The 25615-nt window shown below is 42.6% G+C and overlaps 1 protein-coding gene across 3 annotated transcripts in view; it reads left to right on the forward strand.

Moving 5' to 3' along the window:
• Positions 1-25615, forward strand: part of PPP2R3A (protein phosphatase 2 regulatory subunit B''alpha) — a 337220-nt gene that overhangs the window by 178574 nt on the left and 133031 nt on the right. For all 3 annotated transcript variants that reach the window (XM_040348693.1, XM_040348694.1, XM_040348695.1), the window contains one exon: positions 11333-13923. In XM_040348693.1, coding sequence (XP_040204627.1) covers positions 11947-13923 — 1977 coding nt within the window. In that variant the 5' untranslated portion in view covers positions 11333-11946. The remainder of the gene's footprint in view (positions 1-11332; positions 13924-25615) is intronic.

A 25615-nucleotide genomic window follows, 5' to 3' on the forward strand; every position in this document is an offset into this window, starting at 1 on the left:
TTTTTTTTTAAAAGTTTGAATATAATCCAATAGTGCAGCGCTCTAATAGAAAAAAATAACCAAATAATGTGAAAATATATATATATATAAAAGTTCAAAAAGAATATTCATCAATGAAGTTGAAGATATAGGACCTCCACCGAAGTTTCAGTGTGCAGACAAGGAAAAAACGCACCACACCACCGTGCAAACAAGCCACTTACCAGAGCAACATCATTATGGGCATGTAATCAAATAACGTGTAGGTCAATGGCAGTCACATTTTTAACAGGATATACGAATGAAAAACGGTTATCCACAGGCAGCATCAATGGTGAAGTATCATTCCAAATGTCACAAGGATCCAAAGGTGTATATTGCGTTCATCAACAGATATTGCGACCAAAAAATGCAGAGAGGAAACGGCAATAGTAAAGCCCGTAGATAAAAGCAACATGCAGTTTATTGTATGGTACTTGCAAAAGCAGACAGGTAAACAGGCATCAAACAAATATAAAAACTCCGCGGCTCATGGCGTACTTGTGTCGGTCAGCCTAACATGTTTCATCCTATGTGGATATCTTCAGAGGCGTGGCCAAAGACACAAGCACGCCCATATAAATACAAGTAGTCATAAACCATCCAGGCCCGTGATAGGCCAGCATAATAGCACAAACAGCTAAGCAAATTTGGCAGCATCATCCACCCACTTCCGCCCAGTGCGCTCATGCCAGTGGATGATCTGAATAAATTGCACATAAAAAACAGTAATAGCGCATGCACGGCGCTCCCACACTAACCTGGTGGTCAGAAAGCATGAAGGAACAAGCAAAACCCCACTTCCGGGGTGCCAAAATGGTGGCCGTATTCGTGCATGCGCACAAACGCGCTCGCTCATGCGCACTACTGTAGAGAGATCTGAAAAAGGAAACCAGAGCGTTCTAGCGTCGTCTCCGGCGGACCAAACAAAACAGCACGCCCCGGAAACAACGCGAACGCTGCGGTAATGGCCAGATGGTAAAGAACACCACATGACAACATTCGGGTCACGGAATGAACTCCGTGACACCGGAAGAAGAGTTCCAACTACGGAATTGGCCATACAATAATGTTCCAGGAATCGTAAAAAAATATTAACACCTGCTTACACATGTGATAAAAATTTGTTTTTAAATCTAAAATATAAAAACGTATATATAAACAGCTTACTGCATCGTGAATGAACTTGTATGTGAATGACATTAATCATACAGGAGAATAAAAGGAGGCTCCTGACATATACAAACTGCCCTTGGCTGTACTTAGTAGCACTGTGATGCAACAAACAAAAGAAGTTTAATAAGCATCAAACTAATTAAATTAAAAGTGTTTTTGAATGCTTTTTTTTTTTTAAATGGCACGGTTTACTTCTGGTTTTCCTGAATGTCATGTCATCACTTCCGGGTTACTATAGCGGAATGCTGATCCAGGCTTTGTTCGGCTGTCCGACTAGCCGGCAGGACGGGAGAGCCCGAGCAAGCCGCGGGAAGAGGGGGGCTGTCGCCTCCCACTGCTTGCAAAAGCAGTCCAGCGGATATTTAGCCACTAAGATTGCTCTTACAAGAAAGCCGACCATCGGCTCTAAAAAAAAATAACTTGCAACCCCCAAAAGTCCAGCGACATACGAGCATATTTTACTACTGGACACAATCTTTCTCACTTTAAAAAAATTCTAAAATCTCTAAAACCTTTGCAAGCTGACCAATCATTTTCTCTTTTTAAAAAAGAAAAGAAGGATGTTTGGACAGCCACACTCCAGAAAAAATCCTTTTGTTGCCTTTATTAGTAAAATAGGATCAAAAGCACTACAAGGCACAGCAAGAAAATCGCACACACAGCTGACGTGTTTCGCACTAGTACATGCGAAACACGTCAGCTGTGTGTCCTATTTTCTTGCTGTATCTTGTAGTGCTTTTTATCCTATTTTACTAATAAAGGCAACAAAAGGATTTTTTTCTGGAGTGCGGCTGTTCAAACATCCTTCTTTTCTTTGCTATAGTCATTGGCAGCACCCTTGGTCTCTGAGAGGAGGTTTATAACCAAAGCACATCCACCTGGAGCGGTTACCTTCCATTCTCTCTTAATGAGAACAGGAAGGAAAGGTGTAACTGTGCATCAGTCCCCAGGGCCAGTCACACAAGAAATGGCAGCAAGCCCTGAGACTAAAGAGGATGTGCAGATTTTAGGTGGAGATATCTGCTACATAACTAACTGTTGGTAAATTTCACTGATTGAACGAATCAAATGTGTTAAAGCCCAACTCTGAGCAGATAAAAATGCAGTGGGACTGTGTCTGCACTGCAAGGTTTATTTGTTCAGTCTAGGAGAGTGGAGAAACCCTTTTACATACCTGGTCCTTTGCTCCTCCAGCAGGTGGCGTTACCCCCCCCCCCCACGATTCGGCACTGGACTCTCCCCTTGAGCGGAGCGTCCCCATGTCCAGTACAGGGCTTACTGCAAGTGATCATTTTTTATTTGCCCAGAGTTGGGCTTTAAATAAAATCGTAAAAAGTCCATATCCAGCGCTAAAATAATTTTAATATGTATTTTTATTTTTTGTCCACTAGGTGGAGGCATATTTACCAGTCGGAATTTCTATTTAGATTACTTATTTTAAGTGTAATGTTTTTTTTGTTTTTTGTTTTTCAATATGCACATCGTCTGCATCATCTATATGCTGTGAGGAATGGATGGTGGTTTATATGAGATATGCTAGTAATAGAAATTGTCTCGTATTATCCGGCAATGCGCCCATTTATTTTGAATTGCATCAGGTTGTTGGAGCGTGTGTGGCTAGGTCCAGCGGCCCACTTCTCCATACAGCTTGTTTTGGTTTGTATTCTTCTATTCCTGGCTTTTGGAACGCATCTGATTAACAGTTCCGGCCGTCAATGTCTGGTTAACGAGAGTTCTGACCGCCAATATCCGGTTAATAATAATAATTCCGGTTGTTACATATAAAGAGGCGTGCTTGTGTCAGTAGGCCACACCTCTGACGATGTCCTATTGGTCGAAAACGCATTAGCCGTTCCCTGGAGACACAATCACTCTACGAGCCACGGCACCTTTTGAAAATTGTACATTGATGCTCGTATTTTACTGACCCTTTGTAAGTACAGTCTTAAACGGTTTAATCTGTTTGAACATGCTTCACTATGCGCTTCTTTATCTTTGCCACTTGGGTTTATTCCTTGTGATTGGCGATTCGAACAAGTGGAGTGTGATTATTGGATTACTTCCTGGAGTTTTGTCTATTGATCTCTGATTTGAAGTGAGACATTCCACTGGTTGATCGTGCTGTGGTGCCGGCTACTCGTTGTTGGAAATGTTCTATCCTTATTACAATGCCTGTTTGATCTACCATTTGGTAAGGAGACTAGATGTAAACACATTGGAGCTCACACTGAAGCTGGTACGAGGGTCTCATCTCTTCCTTTCACCATACGTTTTGGACTGCATTTATTTATGATTTTAGCGCTGCATATGGACTTTTTATGCTTTTTTTAATTTAATTTTTTTTATTATTATTTTTTAATCAACAAAATGTATTCTGGCTGCTAATTCATTTACAGTAAAACCTTGGTTTGAGAGCGTTTTGCAAGACCAGCATAATTTTTTAAATAATTTTTGACTTGATATACAAGCGATGTCTTGATATACAAGTAGCGTCATGTCACAACTGAGTATAAAAGGGAAGAGAAGCGTCTCGAAGTGTAGCAATATGGTTACATTTAATGAAGGTACAACATATTGCTACACTTACGCCGCGTACACACGATCGGTCAAACCGATGAGAACGGTCTGATGGACCGTTTTCATCGGACCAAACCGATCGTGTGTGGGCGCCATCGGTTATTTATCCATAGGTTAAAAAAAAGCAATCTTGTTTTAAATTTAACCGATGTATACCTAACCGATAGAAACCATCGGTTAAAAATCCACGCATGCTCAGAATCAAGTCGACGCATGCTTGGAAGCATTGAACTTCGTTTTTTTTCAGCACGTCGTTGTGTTTTACGTCACCGCGTTATGACACGATTGTTTTCTTTATCGTACATCACGGGACACAGAGCAGCATATTCATTACTATATGGGTTATATGGAGTACCTTCAGGTGTAGACACTGGCAATCTCAAACAGGAAATGCCCCTCCCTATATAACCCCCTCCCATAGGAGGAGTACCTCAGTTTTTACGCCAGTGTCTTAGGTGTTAGTCATGGTTTAGCTTGCCTCCGCATCCTTGGGATTAGGTGAGCTACCGGTTCTGTCCAAAAAAGCCTCAGCGCTAAAGTGGTCAGTAACCGGACCCCAAACCCTTGGGGTATAGCCCATAATGCTTTTCTTTTTAGAGAGCTGGACCCTGGGCCCAGAACTTAGAAACCTTTGCGTACCTAAAGTTTTCTGTTGCCAGGGTGCTATATGGGCCCAGGACAGTGGATCCTTCATAGGAACCCAGGGCCTGAAGGTCTAGACATCCCCACGGAGATGGGGGAAGATTGGGCCTCTTGCTTGGCAAAGTCCTGCGGCATGGAGCAGGTAAGTGAGGGGAAAACTTGCGGAACTTGGTTCTTAGCAGGTTTTTTTCTGGGGGGTCACAGGGGACATGCCTAAAGTTATGCACTGCATCTGGCAAACTAGTCACATATCATAAAGATAGGATGGCTCTCTATGTATTATTCCCCATAAGATGTGACCTCCCTTGTAGTGTTGGAAAAGCATTGAGTGGGGCCTGTGTTATATAAAAATATATGTGTGTGTCAGAGAGCTTTGCTTACCTGCAGGCCTCCAGGCGATGCTCCATTCAGTCTTCCTCCTCAGAGCCTGCAAGCAGGCAAAACGCTGGCCTCCTCATGGTTCCAGGCTGCAGGCTGCAGTTTGCTGGAACAGAGAGGTCCCTTCCTCCCAAAATCCCCCCCCCCCCCTCCCCCTGTCGGGAGGGGCATTTCCTGTTTGAGGTTGCTGGGGGGGGAAGGGCGGGTCAGTGGCTTAAAGGAAGGGGCGGCCCTTCCTTGTTTGTTCCATCAATACTTTGGAACTGAGGAGAAAGACCAGAGCGAGCACGGGGCGCCGAGGACACACAGTGGCCAGAAAGGATATTGCAGTCTTCAGAGGACTGTTTTGTCAAGCCTAGAAATAGGCTGTTTCTTTTCCATCTCATAGTTTTTCTTTGCAATACTACTCAGGGGGACAGAATGTTTTTTCTTTCCTGGATTTGAAACAAAAACGAAAAAAAAAAAAAAAAAAAAAGTCATCTAGGGGAGAGGAAGCATTTTTTTATCCCCCAAACAGGTGTTTGGACAATTAACTTTTATAGTTCCAAATACCAATAGGTAGCAGGTGTACCTCGGTATTGTACCATGGTATGCCGCTGTTTTCCCTACAGGGAGCCTTGGGGCCATCGGGATCTGGGGCTGGAGCTGACGCGGGTCAGTCCAACCCTAAGATGGTCACGGAGGAGGTATTACTCACCTCTTTAAAAGAGATGCAGAAAAGCATGGGAAAAATGATATCCGCAGCTATGCGGGGCAGTAAGCGGAATAGATCTCCGTCGCCCGAGCGCGGACCCTCAGAAGAGGAGGTCCTTTCCTCAGGGGAATTGGACGACCTCTTGGACACGGACCAAGTAGGTTCAGGGATCGAAGACCCGGATACAGAGGAGTCTGGGGCAGTCTCCCTGAGGGAGAGCTGGTGGATTCAAGGATTGTCGGACTTGGTCCATAGGACATTCAACTTGCCAGTACCAGATCTCCAGGTATCGACGGTTTCAGCTTTGGGCTCACTGAGGGCGCCTCAAAGCAATGCTGTGTTTCCGATCCATCCTCTATTAGAGGGAATTTTGTTCCAAGATTGGAACAAGCCAGATAAGATCTTCTTACCACCTAAAAGGTTCTCTGTCCTATATCCTATGGAAGAAAAATTTTCCAAAAGATGGGCTACTCCTGCAGTGGACGCAGCCATCTCATGTGTTAACAGATCGTTAACATGCCCTGTAGAAAACATACAGGTGTTCAAGGATCCAGTTGATAAGCGCTTGGAAGCACTACTTAAGAACTCCTTCACTACTGCAGGGGCAGTAGTACAGCCAGCTGTGGCTGCGATTGGGGTCGCTCAAGCATTATCGGATCAATTTAAGCAGATGCTTAAACTTATTCCGGCCCAGCAGGCAGAAAAATTTTCGGATGTCCCTAAGGCCATATGTTTTACGGTAGACGCAATCAAGGATTCTATCCAGCAAGCGTCACGTTTATCGTTATCCCTTATCCATATGAGAAGACTCTTATGGTTAAAAAGCTGGGAGGCTGAGCCCCCATGCAAGAAGCTCCTGGTAGGGTTCCCCTTCCATGGAGGACGACTCTTCGGAGAAGACCTAGATAAATACATTCAGACCATTTCAAACGGCAAGAGTACTCTCTTGCCAACTAAGAAGAAGGTTCAGGGACCTGCGTTTAAACGACAGTATTCCCCTGGGCAGGGGCCCTCTAATGCCAAGCAGTATCGACGGCCTCTTGCAAAAACAAACTTCGGCTTCAACAGCAGATCACAAGGACAGGCTGTTAGAGGCAAAAGGCAGTGGTTTCGCAAACCAGCAAAACCAGCCCCCAAGCCAACCTTATGAAGGGACGCCCCCACCCACGAAGGTGGGGGGAAGGCTGCGACTCTTTTCAGAGATTTGGGAAGCCAGCATTCCCGACGAGTGGGTACGGTCTTCCGTGGCCACAGGCTACAAATTAGATTTCCTAAGGTTTCCTCCTCCTCATTTCCAGAAGTCGAGGATTCCAAACGATCCGGAAAAGGGAGCCGCATTAAGATCGGCATTAGATCATCTACTTTCCCAGGAAGTAATAGTAGAGGTACCAGTCCTGGAACAGGGGCTGGGTTTCTACTCCAACCTATTCATCATCCCAAAATCCAATGGAGATGTCAGGCCAATTTTGGACCTAAAGATGGTAAATGCATATCTAAAGATCCGCTCATTTCGGATGGAATCCGTGCGGTCAGCAGCTGCCACACTCCAGAAGGACGACTTCATGGCGTCCATAGACATAAAGGATGCCTACCTTCATGTTCCAATTTATCAGCCACATCAAAGATATCTACGCTTCATGGTGGCTTCGCGTCACTTCCAATTCGTGGCGCTTCCCTTCGGGTTGGCTACGGCCCCCCGGGTGTTCACGAAGGTCCTAGCTCCAATCCTAGCCAAACTAAGGATCCAAGGGGTCACGATCCTAGCATACCTGGACGACCTCCTAGTCATAGATCACTCGTCTCCCGGCTTGGAGCGAGCAGTGGCCCTCACGGTCCAATACCTCGAGAGGTTCGGCTGGGTCCTAAATCGAGAAAAGTCAGCTTTCCAGCCCACAAAGCAGTTGGAATATCTCGGCATGAGATTAGACACAGAACAACAAGGAGTGTTCCTACCTCTGAGGAAGGTAAAAGCCATCAAGGAATTAATCCTACTGGTTCTAAGCAAGAAAGAACCGACTATTCGCCTATGTATGAGGTTACTAGGCAAGATGGTGGCCACATTCGAGGCGGTACCATACGCCCAGAGCCACACTCGCATCCTACAGGCAGCCATCCTGTCAGCATGGAGCAGAAGGCCACAGGCCTTGGATATCCCGTTGCCGCTCTCATCAAGAGTCCGACAAAGTCTGTGTTGGTGGTTAGACCCTCAGAATCTACTGAAGGGGAGGTCTTTCAGCCCAGTGGCTTGGAAGATAGTGACCACAGACGCCAGCCTGACGGGCTGGGGAGCAATTTTGGATGGTTGCACTCGCCAAGGTACTTGGGCAAAGCCAGAGAAGCAGTTGCCCATCAACATCTTGGAGCTCAGAGCTGCTCGACTAGCCCTCAGGGCTTGGACGTCAAAATTGCAGGGGTTCCCGGTGAGAATTCAATCAGACAATGCCACGGCCGTGGCACACATAAATCACCAAGGGGGAACCAGGAGTCAAGCCGCTCAGAGAGAGGTGAGCTTGATTCTTCTATGGGCAGAGGCTCATGTGCCCTGCATATCGGCAATATTCATTCCAGGAGTGGACAACTTTCAGGCGGACTTCTTAAGCCGCCAGACTCTATGGCCGGGGGAATGGTCTCTGCATCCACTAGTCTTTCAAGCACTCTGCCAAAGATGGGGAGTGCCGGACGTGGATATCATGGCATCGAGACTCAACAAGAAACTAGACAGGTTCATGTCCCGCTCAAGGGATCCGATGGCCTGCGGAACCGATGCGTTGGTTTGCCCTTGGCATCAGTTCAAACTTCTTTATGCGTTTCCCCCGCTCCAGTTACTACCCCGCCTGCTGCGCAGGATCCGGGTGGAGCACATACCAGTCATCCTGGTAGCTCCAGCATGGCCCAGAAGGGCATGGTACTCACTAATCTTAAGGATGGTAGTGGGAGACCCTTGGACTCTTCCTCTACGGCCAGACCTGCTATCGCAAGGTCCGATCCTCCACCCTGCCTTACGGCATCTAAATTTGACGGCCTGGAAGCTGAATCCCTGATTCTCAGGGGTAGAGGTCTGTCTCAGAAAGTAATCTCTACCCTAATCAGAGCCAGGAAACCGGTCTCTAGGGTGATTTATTACAGGGTCTGGAAGGCCTATGTAGGCTGGTGTGAGTCCAAGCGATGGCTTTCTCGCAAATTTACCATCGATAGAGTATTAAGTTTTCTCCAGCTAGGAGTGGATAAAGGATTGGCATTAAGCACAATCAAAGGACAGATTTCTGCTCTGTCAGTGTGGTTTCAGCGGCCGCTGGCCACCCACTCGCTGGTTAAGACCTTCCTTCAAGGGGTCTTACGTATTAGACCTCCAGTTAAATCCCCGCTTTGTCCGTGGGATTTAAATCTTGTTCTGTCAAGTTTACAGAAACAACCGTTTGAGCCGTTGGCTGATATTCCTTTGGTTCTACTGACAAGGAAGTTAGTATTTTTGGTTGCCATAGTTTCCGCAAGAAGAGTTTCGGAGCTGGCGGCCTTATCCTGTAAGGAACCATATCTTATTTTTCACAAGGACAGGGTCGTTCTCCGCCCTCATCCTTCCTTCCTACCGAAGGTTGTATCCAGTTTTCATTTGAACCAGGATTTGGTATTACCATCCTTCTTCCCTAAACCTACTTCCAGAAAGGAAGGGTTGCTGCATACCTTGGATATTGTCAGGGCCATGAAGGCCTATCTTAAAGCTACAAAGAAGATCCGGAAGACAGATGTGCTGTTCATTCTACCGGATGGGCCCAAGAAGGGGCAGGCAGCTGCAAAGTCCACCATTTCTAGGTGGATTAAGCAATTAATCACTCAGGCCTACGGCTTGAAAGGGTTGCCTCCTCCAGTATCATTAAAGGCTCATTCTACTAGAGCCATGGGCGCCTCCTGGGCAGCACACCACCAGATCTCTATGGCTCAAGTTTGCAAGGCGGCAACCTGGTCTTCTGTCCACACGTTTACAAAATTCTACAAGTTGGACGTAAGAAGGAATACTGATACTGCCTTCGGGCAGGCAGTGCTGCAGGCTGCAGTTTGAGACCCTCGGATTCCGGGGGCTCCTCTTGTTCGAGTTAAATTTAAAAATTTTATTTTTCTCAACTAAGTTGGATTTATTATGATTTGAGTATATCTCTAAATTAAATCCTTTTGTCTTGGAGATGTTCTCCCTCCCCTCATTGTAAGCATTGCTTTGGGACATCCCATATAGTAATGAATATGCTGCTCTGTGTCCCGTGATGTACGATAAAGAAAAAGAGATTTTTAATACAGCTTACCTGTAAAATCTTTTTCTTGGAGTACATCACGGGACACAGAGCTCCCACCCCTCTTTTTTGAGGACCATTTTGGGAGGCATACTGCTTGCTACAAAACTGAGGTACTCCTCCTATGGGAGGGGGTTATATAGGGAGGGGCATTTCCTGTTTGAGATTGCCAGTGTCTACACCTGAAGGTACTCCATATAACCCATATAGTAATGAATATGCTGCTCTGTGTCCCGTGATGTACTCCAAGAAAAAGATTTTACAGGTAAGCTGTATTAAAAATCTCTTTTTTTTAACCGATGGTGTGTAGGCACGACTGACCATCAGTCAGCTTCATCGGTTAACCGATGAAAACGGTCCATCAGACCATTCTCATCGGATGGACCGATCGTGTGTACGTGGCATTAGAGTCGCCTCTCTTCTCTTTTATACTCTGTAACTCCTGTTTGATTTTGCTTCTAATCCCTTTGTGGAGGCTTCCATTTGTGGATGGACATGTTATGGTTGCACATCCTATCACATTGCGATGATCTTTTTATATGGACTATAAACTGAAGGACTTATGAATAAATGGTTGTGGAACGAATCATTTGAGTTTCAGTTATTTCTTATGGGGAAATTCGCTTTGATATACAAGTGCTTTGTATTACAAGCATGTTTCTGAAACAAATTATGCTCGCAATCCAAGGTTTTGCTTTATATTTGACTGTGAATATTTTTTGAGCGTGGATATTTCCATTATTTATTTTTTACATTTAAATCAAATCTGACTGTATGACCGGTCTAAATAGTCAAGTGGGGATTTAACTCGGTAGAAACCCAAATTTTAGCTTTCAATGAATTGATGCTTTAAAAGAAATAAAAATGTGTGTTATTGACAGTGAAAGGGCAAGTTAAAGAAAATAATTAGTAAGATTCAAATTGGATCCTTACACAACATAGTTTATCAGGCAGAAAATCTAGGAGGCTCTGTCTCGGTTACACGCTAACAACATTTCCAAATGTTTATCTTCTAATTTGTTGCTAGCGGTTAGAAAAGCTCTCCGTCAGGATTTTCTTTTTTAAACTTGAAATGATTTCAGAGTAAATAAAAGTAATGGTATTTATCCTGTGAGCAAATGTAGAGTGGCTAGAATCCTGCAGTTATTTCAGCTGTTTGTCTGCTTAGTGTGTGCTGATCTGGACAAGAAGTGATTTAAAGCACCCTTGTGGGCTGCCGATATGGGCAGGTCGGTATTTCAAAGGGGAGAACTGGTCACACGTCCACGCAGGGTATTGCACACGTGCAAGTTGTCATTCATAAATAGCAGTCAGCAAGATATGTCATATATATATCTACATGATGGACCAATGTAGCTATGTATAACATGCCGATGGTGGAATTATTCTTTAAGACAGGTGAGACTGGTGTTTTGTGGCCCTGAGGCCCTCTGAAAACTGTGTGTTTCTGTTGCAGAGTTGTAAATGCATTAGAACTCATGTTGCAGTATGATGCACTGTACATTATTGTAGTTATTTTTCTGCAGTTTGCTATGTTTAATACTTTTCTTCTTTTTCTTCCCAGGTAGTTATGCTAAACTTCTGACAAGCTGTGTTGAAGTCCCTCCTTTATAACTGCGTTTTAAGAAGAGAAATCACCGTTTGGATTATTTCTATAAAACATTCAATTACAAAAGTTTTGGCAATTTTTTGAATTCAGGTGCTGCAATGTTTTTGCATCAAAGTTCCTATAGCTTCACCTGGAGCCCCGTGTGGTTACCCGTAAAGACGAATGAAATAAGATGCTGTGTCTTACAGTTTTCGGAAAAGATACAGAGATAAACTAGAACATCTTTCATCCTCCATCTCATCAACCTTGACTGGAAAGTGACACCACCCGCTGGCTTACTCTGTGAATTGTTGCCTTGGCAGTTCTATTTATTCTCTGTGCGTGTGTGTTTTTGTTCTGCACTTCTGTTTTTATTATTTTTGATTCATAACTGTGGGTTGTGACTGGTTTATTAGCTGGCGATTTTTAGAAAAGCAGGTTTCTTAAACTTGATCACTTTTCTTACCTGGATAAGGATCATATTCTGTTACACGGATTATTTTTGGAAATTGGGTACCTAAACTACAGGATGGGTGACAACTGTTAGGCCTGACTTTCTATTTACGCCTATTTATTTATTTATTTTCCTCATGGCGGCACCTTACAAGGTGGTTGTGAGTAAACTTACATGTTACAACAATGTTGTATTGGACAATCGACTGCAGAATGTAGTTCATTATTGCCCTGGTGCTTGCCAGGCTCATAGATTTGGAGTCCAGTGTCTGGTGGCCCATCACACTATGTGTTCAGAACTTCTAAAAGCTCCAGAGACAACTTCGAGCCATGCCGGGGATGTTACAAATAAAAGCACAGTTGCAGAAAGTGCGATATGTGGCGAGGACTATACGCACTTAAACCCTCGGGTTAAAAAAGCCTCGACCATTCAGAGTACCAGCAGCCTGAAGGACATAACGGGTGAAGCCATAAATCTTGCCAGTGGAAAAGCCAAGGAATTTTCTTTCGAAAAGCTAAAGAATACTCCCACCCAGCATGTCAACTTCAGGAAAGGACGCAAAGTCCGTCCTGAGTCCTTTGGTAGAAGGTCGGCTGACTATGACTTTATATTTGGTCAGTTTGGCAACAATGAGAACTGCCCTCCCCTTGGTTTGTTACAGGTATCGGAGGAAAAAACATTATTGCCACATGGTACATCTTTGGAACAGAGCATTAACAGCATGGCCACATTATATCTACAAGGACTATCAGAAGAAAATCTCATAAACCAGATCCTGAAAAAGCACAAACTTGATGGTTCTGGATCGGGAGAAGACATAAAAGTATGCTTGGACATTCTACTTAAATGTTCTGAAGATCTAAAGAAATGTACCAATATAATCAAGCAGTGCATCAAAAATAGATCGGTGGGAGGGAACAGCAGTAATATGGGCGAGGGAAAAGGTGCTGACCATTTTCCAAATCCTGAAATTATTTATATGAATGTAATGGCAAGACTATCCTCCTATCTGAAAAAGCTTCCTTTTGAAATGGAGCACGGACGAACTGAACCTAGTGATCTGGCTGAACTTGTAAAAAGCCTAAATAGTTTACAGCAGCATCCATTTTCACCTATTTATGGTCATGAACAGCCTCCTAAATATGAAGATGTCGTTCAGTCTCCTCCTTCACTAAAAGCCATTTCTTCATCTTCTAGTGAAAAACAAGATCCAGTGGCACAAAGCACCAATGCTAATGATGCCTCAGTAAAAACTATTTCAGAAGTTGCCCCTCCGCTGCCTGCAAAAACTTGGCAAAGAGGCAACAGACAAATCCAGGCAAATTCTTTAAAAAATTATCCTTCATTTTCTCAGCAAACCATGCCCCCAGCACAGCCACATTCTGGGGAAAAGCTGCCTAGGGGTTCAGCTGAAAAACTTTTTATTGAAGAGGATTCGGATTCTCAATCTGCTCTTGGTTTCCAAAAAAGGTCACCAAGTGCACCAAATTTACCAGCATTGTCAGAGAGCAGACGCTGGTCAAGTGAAAGTCCGCCATCTCAGAAAACAGCTGATGCGCAGCATCCCAAAGAGATGACTTTGAAATTGTCTAGCAGTTCGTCTCATTCTCCTTCTAGTCATGGGAGTGCTAGAACAGTCATACCCCAGTATAAAAGCAACACAGGCATACCCCCTAAAGTAGGTAGGAGCAGTGATCATGAGGAAATTGACAAGCTACTTTTGGACTTGGAGCGTTTTTCTCAGAAGATTGAGAACACTTTAAAAAACCCACCACTTTCCTCAACTGCTTCCTCTAGAACACAATTATCGGCCCCTACGGAGGAGCACAATTTACAATTTGCCTCATCAGCACAAGCCAAGGGAGGTACTACAGAGAAATCGGAGGATGATGACAACCTTTTGTCACGTATTTTGGGCAGCATTGAGGACTTTGCCCAGGAGCTGGTAGACTGGCGGTCAGGTAGAGGAACCCTGTCAAAACAAAAGGAAGTAATGCAAATTCTTCAAGAAACTATTGTACCTCAGAGCCCATTGCCCTCCCCAACTAACCAAAACCAAGTCAAAGACTCTGGGCCCACTTTGTCAATTCGGCAGACCCCAGAGGTAGTGAAGGTAAGAGTTAACGTATGTCACATGTCTGTGAACTGTGGGGAGTTATTGTGTATACTGTTGTACCATAAAGCAATGTTACCTAATAGTAAAATATGAAATGTAAAACTGTAAAGTTTTAAAGGATAAGTTCATCTTTGGGAACATGTTTTTAGGGTGGAAAATGTAACATGTTCCCAATTCTGCAGTTTCTGCCAGCTCCGCTACCTCTAGTGACAGCAAGCGCACGTTGTCACTATTTATTTAAAAAAAAAAATGGCTGTGCGGGCTGCATCATTTATTCAGAGTTCTGTGAATGGGAAAACTAAAATCACCAACATTCTTTGCGGTTGTCTGCTTGTAGTGCTCAATGAAATACCACAGCACTGTTTAGCACTCTAGGTAGTTCATGGTCTCATCCTTACAGTGTGTATCTGCCTGCCTGTATGAGGTATGAGCAGACAGATACACCGACACGTCTGCAGGAGTCCTGCATGGCACCTACTGATCATGGGTGCAACTTGGAGAGGTTGCTTGGTCATTTGAGTGTCTCTATTTTAAAGCATTATTCTGATGCCATCGCTGATAATGTCCTAAATAACTGATACACTAACTTGCCCATACATAACTAAAAGTCAATGAATAAGTACAACAATTCATTTTTTTTTTTTTTTTTTTATTACATCTCATGCACATAGCCCTGAATATTCCCTGAGTAATAATGAGACAACGTTTGTGTTATTTTGCCCACGAGGTGTCAAGTCAGTACTAAAGTAATTATATTATGCTGTCATTAATTACATGTCTAATACACATCCGGATGAGGTTTAAGTAAATGTAAGCCTTGAATTACCTGCTGGAAGATAACAGCAGATGAGAATGTTTCTTCCAAAACATGAGTATAAAGGCAGCTAAGGCAATACATTCATGCATATGTGCAAATGCTTGAATATATATATATATATATATATATATATATATATATATATATATAAAGGATATTTGTACATTAATAATCTCTGTAATAAGCATACATTTTATGATCCAGGCTTTCCTGTGTTGCTTGCTCAGCTGCACCAGAATATGAGTAAGTGACTCCTGGTCTCCCAGGTAACTCTAATGCATGTTACAATTAGACTGCAGGTTCTTTTTTATTTCTATCAGTACACAGAGATAAGGGAGATGATGGCTTTCAGTAGAGGTGCACATCATTAATTTTATGGTTTACATTTAACCCTCCTGTACATTAGGACTGTGGAGTCATTTTGTATGGCCTACAATATCTTTTGTGGGCCATTAAAGATATCCATCCTTATGCCTAGTACATACGATCAGAAAATTGGAGGAAAAATTCTTTCTAATCGATCATATGATAATCTGATCGTTGGTACACAGAGCTGCAAGGTTCTGGCTAAAATGAGAATCACAATTTTTTTGCTTAGAATAAAGATCACGATTCTCGCGGCGTAACATCATATTTCAAATTTTTACAAAAAAATTGGGCTAACTTTACTGTTTTCATTTTTAAATAAAAAAAAAAGTGTATTTTTCACAAAAAAAATCATTTGAATGACCGCTGCGCAAATACAGTGTGGCATAACATATTGCAACAAGCACTATTTTATTCTCTAAGGTCTCTACTAAAATAAATATATATATATATATATATATATATATATATATATATATATATATATATATATATATATATATATATATATATATATATATATATATATATATATATATATATATATATATATAATATCTCTATCAGAGACCTTAGAGCAGATGTGTCCAACCTTTTGAACAGCGAGGGCCACGTAAGCGACTTGGCAACCGGTCTCGGGCCACAATGAGCAGAGCGGGTGGATGGCATGTCCATGTCCGCTCTGCATATGCAGAGCGGACACGGATGCAGACCACAATACTTTTTAGCGGATCGTATTGGAGGTAGAACACGTCGGTTAATGTCTGCCACTACTTAGAGGTGAATGGATGGTCCAATTGGTCGGACTGACCGTGTGAAAGGGCCCAAGGCTGCTTTCACACTGATGCGCTGCGGTTTACCCACACCACGGGTGCAACGCAGTGTACCTTTTGGCTTTCCTGAACTTTGCAATAGACTTCTATTATATTCTGCAGGTTTGGTGCATTTTCAGAAAGCTCGCCAAACACACAGGTAATAACAGAAGTATATGGCTCAGTGCAGGTAACCCGCAGGTAAACTGCCCTGCACCTGCGGATCAGTTTGAAAGCAGTCCAGTAACCCCACTGCAGAACAGATATGTATATATATATATATATATATATATATATATATATATATACACACTGTGATTTTAGTAAAAAACTTACCTTTAATAACCGTATTCTATTCCATCCCAGAGCAGGAGGTCGCATGCCACATCAAAGGGCTCCGCGGGCCACATGAGGCCCCCGGGCCACTGGTTGGGCACCCCTGCATTAGAGAATCCCTCCCTTCTAGACTGTAAGCTCGAACGAGTGTCAGAAAAAGGTTTTAGTCTTTAACCACTTAAGGACCGGGCCTATTTTTCAGACTCTTTGTTTACAACTAAAAATCATCATATTTTTTTGCTAGAAAATTACTTGGAGCCCCCAAACATTATATTCTTTTTTTTTTTTCAACACCCTAAAGAATAAAATGGCGGTCGTTGCAATACTTTCTGTCAGACCGTATTTGCGCAACGGTCTTACAAGCGCACTTTTTTGGAGAAAATACACCTTTTTGATTTAAATAAGACAACAGTAAAGTTAGCCCAATTTATTTTTATATTGTGAAAGATAACGTTGCGCCGAGAAAAGTGTGCCTGCTCGTAGAATGGACACAAACTTTTACCCTTAAAAATCTCCATAAGCAACGTTTAAAAATTTCTACACGTTACCAGTTTTAAGTTACGGAGGAGGTCTACGGCTAGAATTATTGCTCTTGTTCGAACGATCACAGTGATACCTCACATGTGTGGTTTGAACACCGTGTTCATGTGCGGGCACTACTCACATATGCATTTATTTTGACACTGTCCTTTTTAAAAACTTTTTGGGGTCGCTTTTATTCCTATTACAAGGAATGTAAACATCCCTTGTAATAGAAAAAAAGCATGACAGGACCTCTTAAATATGAGATTTGGGGTCAAAAGGGCCTCATATTTACACTAAAATGCAATAAAAAAAGTAATAAAAAAATTCTCCTTTAAGAGAAAATGGGGCGGATATGACGTTTGACATCGCTTCTGCCAGTCAATGCTATGGAGCCAAGTGGGGGCCATCTTCCCTTCACTTGGCAGCCAGCCAAGCAGGGGAAAGGACTCTATCGTCTCCGCCGCTACCAGCGGCTCCGGTAAGCATCGGAGGTCACTAGTAAGCTGCTGAAGGGGGGGTACCTCTCCCACCACCGATAAAAGGGATCTTGCGGCGAATCTGCCACAGAGACCAATTTTATCTGAAAGAGGACCGCCCGCTGAAGAGTAGGATACCAGGGTTATGGCAGCTAGCGGCTGCCATAACAACAATATTCCTTTTCAAAGTGCCGCCATATAATGACGGCATGCGGTCTGTAAGTGGTAAACTGACCTCCTTTACAGATCAAAGTTCATCCCTTTGAGCTCTAAAAGATTTAAATGTTACAATGTTTATAGTAATCTCCCAGTGCTGACAATGTTGTGAAAGACTTGGCAGGCTGCCATTAATTTTTTTGCTTATTTTGACAGTTGAGTGAGCAGAGAACTCTCTCCGCGTGTTACATGAATAGAGATTGTGAGGGGGGTTGAATCAAATTTGCGAATTTTATTTATTTATTTTTTATTTATTTTTTTACGATTAATCGTGCAGCTCTAGTACACAGCTTTTGAGTGCGGGTCACGACAAATTATCTGGAGTGACAAACACACTAAACATTTTCTTGTACGATACCAGATTGTACAATTTTAGTTTAATCAGTACGGTCATCATCTGAAAAAATTGGAAGACCACGCATGCTCAGAAACAACAGAATACATTAAAATACAATGCACTACATCACTTCTGACATTGTATTCTGTTGTTCATGAATTTTTGCAATTTCAGTAACCTCTAAGTAATTTCGATAGACCATCCCCTTTGAATAATCTCATTGTGTGTACGAAGCTTAAGTCTTCTACACATTAGTGCAAGTGTTTTTAGTTGCGTTAAGGCTCATTTAGGTGTCTGCTACAAATTTTTTCCATAACAACTTAAATGTCTAATGACACTGTTCTCATAGAAATTAGTTGACTGCAAAGTCGCTGAGTGCCTGTTCATGATCAAGGATGGTTTTGTGGTTCATTAATGAAATGACCAGATGTGGGCCTTCATCCAAGAAGAAGTTGCAAGTTTAGACGTGTATGGCTTTATTTTGTTACCATGTAAAGAGCAGCAATATGCCATAGGAAATCCTGATTACACACTGTGGTCAGTTTCTAAGTACACACAATGGCAATATAAAGTTTCACTGTTGAAGAAAGTGATTTTTGGGCAATTATAACAAATTAAAAAAGCATAATATAATATGTCTAGCTTTTTAATAGAACTGGAGCATTGGCAGAGCTTCTAATTTGAAGATCTTTGTGCCATATAATGAAAGCACAGTGTATGTGCTGCTCTTGAACTTACTGATTATATAGAATTTGCGGCACATATTACAGTTTGTTTATTTTGTGGTTGGCACAGTTACTCTAAGTGCAGGCCATTTGCCTCTGGAAAAGTGTTCCTCAGTTTTCCTAACAATTAACTATCCTATAGAAGTATTGAAATACTTTTTAGGTCTCTGGGAACTTTTTCTAAAATCAATTAATTGGTAGTCGGTGGAAAAAATGCCCCTTACAGTGTTAGTGGAAAGAATGCCCCCTGTATAGTTTTGGCCACCATTACTGATTGCTAAAAAATTATTCTTATATGGACACTTACCTGTCCAGGGAGCCTGCAATGTCGGCACCTCAGCTGATCTTCATATTGGCTGTCTGGTGCAGCTGCCACCATTCCTGGTAAGGGAACCCGGCAGTAAAGCCTTCTAGCTTCACACCTGGTTCCCTACTGCGCAAGCGCGATGCACTTTCTAATTGGTCTGTCGGCGGAGGAAGGAGCAGCGGCTGAACTTCCAAGTGACGGAGCTGCGGCCCCCATCTCCCAGAAGTTGGGAAAAGTACCTTTCAAAAACAGGTCCCCGGTCCCTCCTTCCCCTTGAAAGGTGCCAATTGTGGTACCGAAGGAGGGGAGGAGACGGATAATCGGAAGTTCCACTTTTGAGTGGAACTCCGCTTTAAGGAACTCCTAGTAACCACAGAAAGAAACCTAAGGTTCCATGGAGCCCTGCTTGAGACTGGCTGTCCTAATGACCAAATTTGTTTTAGCACTTTACCCCTAGGAGCCATTACCCTTTATTTCTTAAAGCTGAGCTCCAGGCAAAAGGTTATATATACATAGATACATTTATACAATGAAACTGTTCTACACATCCCTGTCTGGCAGGTTAGAAGGTCTGTGAATGGACCAGTAAAAGTGAAGCGGGAGTCTGAGTTCTCTCTCCAGTACGCATGTCCATTTTTTGCACATGAGTACAACCGATTAGCTTCTGGTGCTGTTTTTCAGTCTCCCATTCTCAGCTGTATGGAGATTGCAAGAGACTTATAGCAAGTCACCTTCAGGTACTTACTGCTTTCATTTACAGCAATAAATTTAAAGCTGACTTCCAGGTATGGATATTTTTGCATAGTTGCATTGTTATAGCTTGGACCAATGTAACTAAGCATGTTCCGTAGCGGGCCGGTACCCGTGGAACCTAGAAATCACTGTAGTAGGCACCACTACTAGAGTGATTGGCACTCAGCTCAGGACCCAGAGTGATCGCCGTAGTTAGCGGTGCCCTCTACAGTGACTTCCAGCTTCCACAGCGATCGGCCATGCCTTTGCAAGCTGGAACAAAATAATGCAAAAATGATCCATACAACTAGAATTCAGCTTTAAAGATGGATTAATATGATGTAAACTGAAGCTAACCAAATTCTAATGTTGCCTAAAACCCCTTTTTATAGCCTTATGTGGATAAAGATAATATAGTTGCGCTAATTAAACCTGACTAAGTGTATGAAAAAATATATTGAAAATGCCCATAAATAAACGGAATGCAATATACCACTAGTAACAAGGCAACAGGCTATTGAAGGCAAAAAAAAAAGCAACAGGCTATTGAAACAGTGCAGAATTGCGAAGTGGACCAGCAACAACGCAGGGCACAGTCTGCGGATTTGTCCATTTCGAAGAGAGCGACACCACGGGACCCCCATTGCTAAATTCAGAGGAGGAGACCCTAAGGAGCTTGGTGGTTTGGACATTTCGGTTCATCATTCTAACCAGTGCAGAGGTTAATATCTGCACAAGCGCACATGACCTTGCCATCTGAGGTCCAACTTATCTGGTAAGGGTCCCCCTTATTATTTTGTGTGACACCTGAGGAAAAATTCAGTGTGGTGGTGGTGTACAGCAGTCTCACTTCCTGTTCTTGCACTTTTAATTCGCCATTCGTGTGGAATTGGACTATTCCTCTTTGGATGTAGAATATTTTTACTTTTGGTCACTTACTTTCTTTTTTTTTTTGGACACTTTCTGTGTGTTTCTAACACGGACACTTATTACGGTTCTCCAAACTTGTTTGAGATATAAGTCAATTTTTTCTCTACAATTTTTGATGTATTTATATATTTCACATTTATTTTTGCAGTTTTGCACATATGTATGATGAATTTTATTTATATCAACAGAGTCACTTGTTACTAGTGGTATATTGCATTCTGTTTATTTATGGGCATTTTCAATATATTTTTTCATACTTAGTCAGGTTTATTTAGCGCAACTATATTATCTTTATCCACTTTATCACATGATTATCACATGTTTTTTGTGTTGCAGCTCTTCTCACTTTATACATTGTATCAATAATTTGTATTATTTTATACACTACTAGCGCAGAATTTACCCCTTTCTATTTTATAGCCTTATGTGGCTGTCCGTGTCAGGAGAGAACAGCCCCACACTGAACAGTAACCGTGCCAATATCCCATCGCTGAAAGCTCATGACATAAGACATTCATCTTGGAATTGTAGACCATTAAATATATTTTCCGACAATTGCTAGCAAAATATATTCACATCTCCATAAAAATGTCCAAGCCAAGTTCCCAATCCAAAAAAGGGGGTGTGGTCTAACTGAAGATGATTATTATTTTGTTCCATCTATGAGGGTTTCTTTGATTACACTTTAGTCCATATCAAGCCTTCAGTTAGAAATGTTAGCATGTGTGGCTGGAGCTAAAATATCATATTTGTCTAATCTATAAATTGTTATATTTCTGGAGGATATTCAGAGAAATTCTCAGCAGTCATCCATCTCTATCAATGAAAGCAGTTTTCTGCGCCATTTGATTGATTGCAGGCTATCTGGCAGGAAAAAGCTTTAATTATGGGCTGGCATTTTGTTCTGCTATCCTTCTTTTAGGGAATGAGTTACGATGGTAAAGGAAAACTCCTAAATTATACATTTCAGTACAAATTTGGGCAAAACATGTATGTGATGTGCATGGTTTAATGAGTCATTTGGACTTTATATGCGTATTTCAAACTTTATTGGCAAGCGGCGGCTGGAAGGAGGCAGCAGTGGTTAATGACCCTAAATTCTGTTTTAAAAAGGAGAAGGAAAAAAAAAACTGTTGAAGTATGTATTCTTAACTCAAATAAGTCCCTTTTGCTCTCGGCCTCCTCCAATTTATATTATTTTTTGCTGATGTGGTTCAATTTACTGTTAGAGGGTACCTATGTTTGTTCTTCCTGATCCCACGGTATGTACAGTAAGTACATAGCCAACGTGTCTTGCTAACTTGTGAGATGGACTACTAGGGAATATTGACTATGGCAGGGTTTGACAAATTTGCTTAGAATCTAGGAGCCAGCTAAAAAAGTTAGGAGCCAGAAAACACACCCCGTCCCGACGAGCTTGCGCGCAGAAGCGAACACATACGTGAGCAGCGCCCGCATGTGTAAACAGTGTTCAAACCACACATGTGAGGTATCGCCACGATAGCCCTAGACCTAGACCTCCTCTGTAACTCGAAACATGCAACCTGTAGATTTTTTAAAACGTCGCCTATGAAGATTTTAAAGGGTAAAAGTTTGTCGGCATTCCACGAGCGGACGCAATTTTGAAGCGTGACATGTTGGGTATGAATTTACTCGGCATAACATTATCTTTCATAATAATAAAAAAAATGGGGATAACTTTACTGTTGTCTTATTTTTTAATTAAAAAAGTGTAATTTTTTCCCAAAAAAGTGCGCTTGTAAGACCGCTGCGCAAATACGTTGTGACAGAAAGTATTGCAATGATCGCCATTTTATTCTCTAGGGTGTTAGGATAATATATATATATATATATATATATATATATATATATATATATATATATATATATATATATAATGTTTGGGGGTTCTAATTAGAGGGAAGAAGATGGCAGTGAAAATAGTGAAAAATGACATTAGAATTGCTGTTTAACTTGTAATGCTTAACTTGCAATACCAACGGCTACCACCAGATGGCGCCAGCTCACACAAGGAAGAGCTGGGGACTTCACAAAAAAAAAAAAAAAAAATTTTTTTTTTTGCCCACCTTCCAAGCCAAGTCGCCAGGATGCTATTTCTAGTCGCCCTGGCGACCGGGATTTGTCGAGCCCTGGACTATGGAATTTGTAGCATGCCTAAGAGCAGCACAGTGAATAAAGTGTCAAAAACTGTTAGATAATTGGTGCAAAGTGAAAGCCAGCGTTTCACTGGGGTGCTGTGGCTTATAATACTTGACTAAATGGGAAAGTTGAAAAACAAAAAACACAATAGAATGTCCATAAAGTCCATCAAATCCATTGCCTGGTACACGCTGTGGCAGCTCAGTGGGCAAGTAATGCCCCGTACACACGTGCAGGATTTCCGATGGGTAAAGTTCCCCTCGGAAATCCAGAGGGGAAAGCCGACCTGCTCGGCCAGTCTTTTCCCCCTACACACGGACAGTTTTCCTGACAGAAAATCTGCGATGGAGCTTTGATCGGGAATCCCGGCTGTCTGTATGCTCCCTTGCAGATTTTCCCATAGGAAAACTGCCAAAAAACGCTGGGCAAAAGTCCGCCGGTTTTCCCGGCGAGAAAAAAGGGAGCTGTTCTTTTTTTTTTTTTTTCTCTTTTTTTGTCCGGTGGTTTTTGGTCAGTTTTCCCGTCGGCAAAACTGCAAGGAGCATATACACGTCCAGGATTCCCGGCCAAAAGCTCTCCTCGCACTTTTCCCATCGGGAAAACCGGCCGTGTGTACGAGGCTTAAGAAGTAACTGGAAGAGGGCTAGGAGAGAACACAAGCGTCAATCTGAGTGTATAATTTAAATGGTTTAATAAAAAATGTGCACAATTGCTCACAAAGGTAGAGTGTAAATCCTGCATATGGCACTGCAGGGTTCCCCCTCCATGGAAGCAGCCGGTTCATTCTGGTGCTGTGGACCCCAAGAAAGACTATTCCTGACATCACGGGTGGGATGTGAGGGGTTGCCAAGGCGGAGCATGCACCCCTTCTTCAGGCCTAACCACTAACGTGCAATGCTTGTTTCATATAAATAGAGATGGCCATATTTTTCTCTAACCTAGTTAAAGTATATGTGTACTCTCACCTTGTAAAGCAACCCATTCAGTTTAACATAGAAATGAAAGCTGCACAAGGACTTGGAGAGCTGGGAAAGTAGAGGCAGCGGCACACTGATCTTCCCAGTGAATAGCTGTTTGTGGGAGGGGACGTGTCAGCACATGCATTCCCAGTACGACTAGAAAACTGATGACAGTGTGGTGTTCTACCTAGTGTGGTCAGTTTTTAGTGACTGGTAGGAACACCAGGAATTTCACACAAAGGAGGCAACGCAAAGAGAACCAGATACTTTTTCATGCAAGTACATGGTACAGCAGGCACATATCAGGAATATAGAATGTTGGGTTTACATATCCTTTAACTACTTGGCGACCGTGCACTGTACATCTGCTGCGGCAGTTTCGGCCAGCTGCACAGGATCTTGTGTATGTACGCGATTCTGCTCTTTCAGGTAAGGGGGGCGCACGCAGCACACCGCTTGGGCTGTGATTAGACACAGCAGACGCTGATGTCTGGGTGCCAGCTAATGAATGTTCACCACTGATTGGTGAGGAGGAAGACAGAACAGAGCTCTGCCTATGTAAACAAAGTAGATAGCTGGATTTTGTTTCTCTGCAAAGCAGGGAATAAAATCCAGCACATCCCTTAGTGAAAGCACCTCACCGCAGTAAACACAAAAACACTGGTTAGGCACACAATTAACCCTATATGTTTAACCCCTTCCCAGCAGTTGTCATTAGTACAGCGACCTTTTATGTTTTTAGCACTTATCCCTGTATTAGTGTCACTGGTTCCCGCAAAATGTCAAAAGTTTCAGTATCAGATTGTCTGCCACATTATTGCAGTCCTGCTATAAGTCGCTGATTACCGACATTACTAGTATATAAAAAATAATTGCAGTGTATATATACCATAGTTTGTAAACTCTATAACTTTTGTGCAAACCGATCAATATACGCTCATTGGGATTTTTTCTTTTTACCAAAAAATATGTAATTATGTAAATTTAAAAAGAAATTTAGATTTTTTGGATTTGTTTTATAGCAGAAAGTAAAAAATATATTTTGCATGACCACGGATTTGTCTGTAACGCAGTGCTGTATCGCAAAAAAGTGGCCTGTTCATGAAGGGGGGTAAATCTTCCAGAGGTCAAGTGGTTAAGCAACACCGCTTTTTCATCAGTCTATGAAATTCAATAGAACCTGGATAGCTTAGTTCTGCCTCCCCAAGGTGTAGTGCAGCTCTGCATTGGGTCACAGGAATCGAATATAAGAACAGATTTATAACCTTATACTATCTGTAATTAAAATGTTAATGTAATAATAGTTAATAATGCATAACCACATTAAATGGTAGTCTCTCCTTTATTTCTTTTTCTGTCCAAAGTTCACTTTGGAAAGAAAAATCTTATATGGGGAACCACAAACCGTATATGAGCGCCACAAACTGAAAATGCTATTTAAAGTGGAGTTCCACCCATAAATATAACATTACATCAGTAGTTTTAAAAAAAAATTCACTAGTCCTTTAAGAAATTTTTTTTTTTTTTTTTAGATGCCTTCAAAGTGTTGTTGCTAGGCAGAATAGTTAATCTTCCCTCTTCCTGCACCTAGGTGCTTAACCACTTGCCGACCGCGCACCGTCATTATACGTCCACAAGGTGGCTCTGCTGGGCGAGAGCACGTAATATGACGTCCTCTCTCCCAGCCGCCACTAGGGGGCGCGCGCCCCCCCCCCGCTCGCCCCCGACTCCCGTGCGTGTGCCCGGCAGGCGCGATCACCGCCGGGCACACGCGATCGCTCGGTACAGAGCGGGGACCGGGAGCTGTGTGTGTAAACACACAGCTCCCGGTCCTGTCAGCAGGGGAAATGCTGATCTTCGGTTCATACAATGTATGAACCGAGGATCAGTGTTTCCCCTAGTGAGGCCACCCCCCCCCACAGTAAGAACACACCCAGGCATACTTAACCCCTTCCCCGCCCCCTAGTGTTAACCCCTTCACTGCCAGTGGC

This window comes from Rana temporaria, chromosome 4 (genome assembly GCF_905171775.1).
Source record: "Rana temporaria chromosome 4, aRanTem1.1, whole genome shotgun sequence".
Taxonomy (NCBI): Eukaryota; Metazoa; Chordata; class Amphibia; order Anura; family Ranidae; genus Rana; species Rana temporaria.